Source organism: Octopus bimaculoides, chromosome 1 (genome assembly GCF_001194135.2).
Source record: "Octopus bimaculoides isolate UCB-OBI-ISO-001 chromosome 1, ASM119413v2, whole genome shotgun sequence".
In the NCBI taxonomy this organism is placed as follows: Eukaryota; Metazoa; Mollusca; class Cephalopoda; order Octopoda; family Octopodidae; genus Octopus; species Octopus bimaculoides.
In genome coordinates, this window is record NC_068981.1 from 18270767 (window position 1) to 18278266 (window position 7500).

Sequence of the window (7500 nt, forward strand, 5' to 3'; positions counted from 1 at the left end):
ATATATATATATATATATATATATATATATATATATACACACACTGTGCTCCAATGCAACCATATACATATACATGAAAATGATATGATGATAATAATGATGATGATAATGATATGATGATGATGATGATGATGGTATATGTTCTAATATGTTATTTTTTTTTGCAGCCAGCTGACAGTTCTTCTCGACCTGACTGATAAGAAAACCGCAGTGACTGTCACTGACACAGCCCTGAAGAAGGCAATAGAATCGGTGCAGATGACATGGGTAACAATGAAACCCCCTGTTGGCCAAATCACTGAAGAAGTGGCTAACAAGATGCCATTAACTGACACAGAGGTAAGTTTCGAGTAGATCAACATTGAGGCTTCCGTTCCTTAAAGTTACCATTTCACTTCATTCATACTTCTACAGCGCTTGAGAAAGGCATGAACACCACATCTACATGTATGTATGAAACCTAAGAAAATACTGAGATGATTAGAGATATGATGGCTCTCAGTCAGTTATGATGAGAAGTGTTCCAGTTGATCTGATTTGTGGAACAGCCTGCTAGTGAAATTAATGTGCAAGTGGCAGAGCACTCACTCCACAGACATGCATATACATGTCTGTGAAGTGAGTGTTAATATACTTCTCAGGCAGTGCATACTGTTAATATAGTTATCAAGTGGCACTATATTAACAATAGTTAATATAGTTTTAAGGCGGCATGCTGGCAGATTCGTTAGCATGCCGGGTAAAATGCTTAGCGGTATTTCGTTCTGAGATCAAATTCCGCCAAGGTCGACTTTGCCTTTCATCTTTTCAGGGTCGATTAAATAAGTACCAGTTACACACTGGGGTCGTTGTAATCAAATTAATCCCTTTGTCTGTCCATGTTTGTCCCCACTATGTTTAGCACCCCTGTGGGCAATGAAGAAATAAATATAGATCTCAGGGAGATTCAGCATGACACAGAATGTAACAAGAGTGAAATGCTTAGCGGTCTTTCGTCTGCCATTACATTCTGGGTTCAAATTCCGCTGAGAGTTTTGGAATGTAATACCTGCGATAGCCGAGGGATTACTGTGTATATTACTCCTGAACATCATCATCATCATCATTGTCATTTAACGTCTGCTTTCCATGCTGGCAAAGGTTGGACGGTTTGACTGAGGGCTGGCAAGCCAGAAGGCTGCACCGGGTTCCACTCTGATCTGGCAAAGTTTCTACAGTTGGATGCCCTTCCTAACACCAACCACTCTGAAAGTGTAGTGGGTGCTTTTTACGTGCCACCGGCATGGGACCAGTCAGTTGGTACTGGCATCGATCACGCTTGAATGGTGTTTTTTATGTGCCACCGGCATGGGAGCCAGTCAGGCAGCACTGGCAATTACCACACTCGAATGGTGCTTTTTACATGCCACCAGCATGGGAGCCAGTCAGGTAGCACTGGCATCGACCACGCTCGAATGGTACTTTTTACATGCCAATCGGGCGGTACTGAACACCAGACATTCAAGCATTCACTAGCAAGATACCATACCAGGGTTAAGCAAGTTTCTTATATCATTGATCCCTTCATAGAATCGTTGATAACTTATCAACCCCCATCTTGTAAATTTCTAACAAAAAGTATAATTAATAAAAAATTTCTTTATTTAAAACACTAATTATTTTCTTTTATTGCTTCGTTACCACTTTTTAAAAAGAAATATTTAAAGAAATCTAATAAAATACCTATTGAAATTAATGAAGAACAATAAACTTTCAGTCATATAATATTGATATAATTAGAATATTTAATGGGAGATATATTGTTTGATGAATACTAATTATTACCACAGTACTTGATTGGATGTTAGTGAGACTTAGTCTTAATTTTCCGCATTCTTCCAAATAATTTAGCACCCTTAATGCTCAAGATCGTTTCAGATGTTTATTGATCCCTTGGCTAGCCACATAGATCTCCAAGGGTCAATGTTGTCCATTTTATTGACTCTGTGCCGAACCCCTTTTTTAGAGGCATGTGTTAAATATTGGTTTCGAATTTTGGCACAAGGCCAGAAATTTCAGGGAAGGGTGTAAGTCCATTACATCGACCCTCAGTACTCAACTGGTATTTATTTTATTGACCCTGAAAGCATGAAAAACAAAGTCGACCCTGGTGGAATTTGAACTCAGAATGTCAAGATGGATGAAATACTTATTTCTTTATTGCCCACAAGGGGCTAAACATAGAAGGGACAAACAAGGACAGACAAAGGGATTAAGTCGATTACATCGACCCCAGTGCATAACTGGTACATAATTTATCGACCCTGAAAGGATGAAAGGCAAAGTCAACCTCGGTGAAATTTGAACTCAGAACCTAACGGCAGATGAAATACTGCTAAGCATTTCGCCTGGCATGCTAACGATTCTGCCAGCTCGCCACCTTTATGGATGAAATACTGCTAAGCATTTTGTCTGACATGCTAATGAGTCTGCCAACTTGCATGTGTTGAATATTAATAAAAAGAAAAAGACTCACCACTGAAGTAAATGCCAGTTCATTGTAAAGTAAAATCTCTAATTGCTGTTGGTACTCATTTATAGTAATGTGCCACCTGATCCATGAATCAAACCCCTGATATTACAATTGTGATTCCAACATCCTAACCATTAGATTATGTTCTTGAGAGATAAATATTCCCCTGTACAAGAGGCTGGTCCTTTACAAGTAACAAACCTAATACCAGAATCTAATCCTCACTAAACTGAAGCAAATGGATTTAATTATCTTGATCAGAGACACAAATGGGATTTTATTGGTTGAGTATGAGCCAATGAAATATGAACCTTAGTTCAATATCTTACCTCTTAGGCTACTTTTTACCTTAACCTTTAGTACACTATATTTTCTCTAGAATTCTTTACCCTGTCACTGCCCTGTTATCACAGGGGGGAGAACTTATATGGTGACATGATGCACCTACAGTATGCTAAAGGTTAATGACATAGACATAAGATCTTACCTCACTGAAAAATATTCTCTTTGTAGTTCATACTCAGTCTTCTCTCAGCCTCCCTTCTTGCTACTGTAAACTGACTATTACCATTTATACTTCAGCTTCAGCTACACCCCAACTACACCCCAACTACACTTCAGCTACACCCAGACTTATTGCTGCATTGTTTTCTACTCTTAACTGTTGTAAACCTGAAGTTACAATGTGAACTTTCAGGTCAAAAGCTGACACATTGATATTTCCTTCCTTTCTTTTATATGTGTTGTCACTCTTAATAACATTTAGAGTTTTCAACTTCTGTATTACCCATACTAATATCCTTCATCTTTAACCCTTTTATAATCTTGTGAAGTACCAAAAAGACTACTGGACAATGTCCTTATTTCTCAAATATAATATATTTACAGGCATATAAGATGCATTTTTTAATACTTCATTAAATCTATCAAAAAACTGCCCTGCATTTAATGTGGGTGTATTATGGATGAAGGGCTGAGTATTGTAAACTAGGGAGTTAGGTAAACATAAATCTGCAGGGTATTATAATTGTTATAAAGTATTGTAAACAAGTTACAATATCACAGTCTGTTAATACAAACATACAAAATTGATTATGTTACATAAGCAGTTATGTAGAGAGGTCATATCCTCTCATTGTATTTCCTTTCTCTGCATACATAAGCCACACCTGATAGGTGTCTTACATTATCTAATGCCTCTGTTACCGTTAAGAAATATTTTTAATTACCTAAATGAAAGCCTCTCCGAGAAAGGTGAAAGGTATGTTAAACATTTCTGCAATGGGTGAATGACAACAAAATCATAGTGGTGGTGAGCTACACTAATGACTGATTGTATTACATAAAATATCATATGTATTCTATATCTGGTGTGGCAATTTCCTAAGTCAAAATAGCCATGAACTCATGCTGGTGCCATATAAATTGCTCTCATGCTAGTGCTACATAAAATACTCTCATGTTGGTGCTGTGTAAAATGCACTTATGCCAGTAACATGTAAAAAGCACCCAGTATACTCTGCAAAATGGTTGGTGTTAAGAAGGGTATTCTACCATAAAAACCATGCCAAAACAGACAATTGAACCCTGGACAGCTCTTTGGCTGACCAACTCCTATCAAGCCATCCAACCATACCAGCTCCTGTCAAGCCGTCCAACCATGCCAGCTCCTGTCAAGCCATCCAGCCCATGCCAGCATTAAAATGGATGCTAAATGATGATGATGATGATGATGACAATGATGATACAGTAGATCTGAGAGAAGATGAAGTTGAAATATATATTATTCCAATAATAGTTTATTTCTGATAAATGTCTGGTTTTATACTTTATTCCAGTATAATGTCACATTATATTTTTATGCTTAGAATCATACATGTTTTCTCCTTAAGAAAACCACCTGAAAATATTTTTCAGTATGTCTATGTTGAAACATTAAATTTGTATTTAGTAAAAGAAAGGGTCATCTTATGTGGGAGTGTGTCTTAAACACTAGTAGATATGGTAATGAAAAGAAAATGTCTGTGGAAGGGATTGCACACACAACCTGCTTGCTCTCAGTTTTACACTGTTATGATCAAGCCACTGAAAATTGGTTAGAAGTGTATCAAATATGTAAATATTTGTATTCTACTAAAAGCAACCAGATTAAACAATTTTTTACAGAAATAATTTTGAACAAAAGAAATTAGATTTGTCAGAAAGTTAATTTTTCTAATTTGTTGAAAATTTTAATTTTCTAATTTGTTTAATGTTAGCTAATGTTGTAAAAGAAAACTAAAAAAACACAAAAAGTCGAATGGCAAAGCACATATTAAAAACTAATGATTGAAGGTTTCATTCAACTTAGGCAAATTATAACATCTTTCTTGTAATCTTAACATTTTCTGGAACAAGATTTCTTTTTCTTTTTATTTGACAAGTTCTAAATGCTTTCCTTAATTCTTCATTATGAAATCATTCATATTTAAACATTATATAAACATAATAGAATTTATATTCGAAAACCCAAATTATAATATAAATATTCTTATTTTTACAGATTTCAATGTTCCGAAAAGCAGCAACAGAATATATAAAATCGATGATGTGGAATGTACGAAATGATTGCGTGTTTTTCCCACTTGAAGATAATTCTTTCAAAGATCTCAAATGCAAACTTGGGTAAGCCTATGTAACCCAAATATCGCATGTTCTGGACAATTACTTGACCCACTCCTATCTCTTTTCTTTCACTATCCGTCCTCCAAACTGAAACCCCCCTACGTCAATTTCAATCCCCATCATCTCTAATCATCTATCATGCTCTTTTCACTCTACTGAACTCACCTACCCACTTACCTTTTCTGTTCTTCTATCACTAACCCCTTTCTGTTTTTCCCCATGTACCTTTACCTCGCATCCCTCTTTGCAGATGAGGTAGCCATATACCGTAAATTCTTGAGTATAGTCTGCCCTTGAGTATAATACGCAGGGGATTTTCAGGGGGGCTGTACCTCTGAAAAACCTAAACCTTGTGTATAATACGCACACTTCTCTAACTTGAGTCAGGGAGGTCTATATAACGTCCTTGGTATGTAAACGTATATACGTTAAAATCCTTTATTATTATTGTATATATAACATAATGCAAACGTGTAGCTTTTTTGAGCACTTTGCAGAAAATAAAGAAATAACAGTAATAACGTCAGTGAAAAATAAATATTAAGTAAATTGCCTTTACATATTTATCACTAAGAAAATTTTGCTTAGAAAATATTTTTTATTTTTAACCTCGTATATAGTATGCACTAGAAATTTTAACCTTTAAATTTTGGGGGAAAAAGTGCAGATTATACTCGAAGATTTACGGTATTCATGGCTACCTAACATGTCCACTCTAGGAGGAGCACTCCGTTGGTTACGATGACGAGAGTCCCAGCTGATACAATCAACGGAACAACTTGCTTGTGAAATTAACATGCAAGTGACTGAGCACTCCACAGAGACACATATTCTTAACGTAGTCCTCAAGGAGATTCTGCACGTGACACAGAGTGTGACAAGGCTGGCCCTTGAAAATACAGGTACTACTCATTTTTGCCAGTTGAGTGAACTGGAGCAACGTGAAGTAAAGTGTCTTGCTCAAGGGCACAATGCATCACCAGGAATTGAACAAACGACCTTACAATCGTGAGCCGAATGCCATAACCACTAAGCCATATGCCTTCCCCTCTAACATACTTTCATATCCCTTAATACTATACCTCGTTCAGTTGAGGGGTCCTGTTTTGCAAGTATCTGGTGACCTCACAAAGAAAGCCCCTAAATTCACTCTGTGAAGTGGTTAATGTTTGGAAGAACATCCAACTGCAGAAACCATGCCAAAGCAGACGTTGAAGCTTGATGCAGCCCTGTAGTACAGCAGTTCATGTCAAACCATCTAGCATAGAAAAGAGGATATTAAACACAACAGCTACTGGTGGTGGTGTTGGTGGTGCTGCTGCTGCTATTGCTGCTGCTACTGATGATGATGGTGATGATAATAGTGATGATAATAGTGATGATGATGATGATAAAAGAACTAAATAATATAAGTTCATGGCTTTGATGTGTGTTTATGAGAGTAAAATAACATAACAGAAGAAATGATTTCTATATAATGCGTTTATAAATCATCCAGTTAATGTATGATCTAAATGAGATTATCAAGTTCTGCTGGAATTAAGTTTTCAGCAATTGATGACCCCCATTCTAAAAGTGCTAAGTTCACACAGAAATAGCTGTGACTTATAATACAACTCGTAACAGCAGTGTGTTTAGTTAACTGTGTAAATGTTCAAATCCAGCAGAACAATATCATTGTACGTACATGCATACGTACATACGTACAAATATACATACGTGCAAATATACATACGTACAAATATACATACGTACAAATATACATACGTACATACATACATATGTATTACATACAAAAATAAGAGGAATGACCAGCAAAAGTGGACTCCTATATGCTAGAAATAGATGCCGAATCATCTAACCATGAAGAATATGTTCTCAGTAAAAATTTAGCGACACAACAGACTGTAAAAGGGTAAGACAAATGAAAAAATACTAAATAAAAAAACTATTAACCTACGTACCATGGTTTCACCTGTTAGTATTTACATAAGTAAATATCTGCAGGATTATCAGCGCATATGTATGTACATGCATACATATATAGATAGATAGATACATACATACATACATACAGATAGCCTTGTGAGTGAATTTGGTAGATGGAAACTGAAAGAAGTCCATTGTATATATATATGATGTGTGTGTGTGTATGTGTGTGTGTGTGTGTCTGTGTGTATGTGTGTGTGTGTGTATGTTTGTGTATCTGTGTTTGTACCCCCAGCATCGCTTGACAACTGATGCTGAAGTGTTTACATCCCTGTAACTTACAGGTTTGGCAAATGTGACCGATAGAATAAGTACCAGGCTTACAAAGAATAAGT

General features: G+C 36.3%; 1 protein-coding gene across 1 annotated transcript in view; it reads left to right on the forward strand.

The window, feature by feature from the left end:
* The window catches only part of LOC106867687 (uncharacterized), a 236695-nt gene extending 231120 nt beyond the window's left edge, over positions 1 to 5575 (forward strand). Inside the window, exons 12-13 of the mRNA XM_052974251.1 lie at positions 168 to 339; positions 5055 to 5575. Coding sequence (XP_052830211.1) covers positions 168 to 339; positions 5055 to 5180 — 298 coding nt within the window. The 3' untranslated portion in view covers positions 5181 to 5575. The remainder of the gene's footprint in view (positions 1 to 167; positions 340 to 5054) is intronic.
* The last annotated feature ends 1925 nt before the right edge of the window (positions 5576 to 7500 follow it).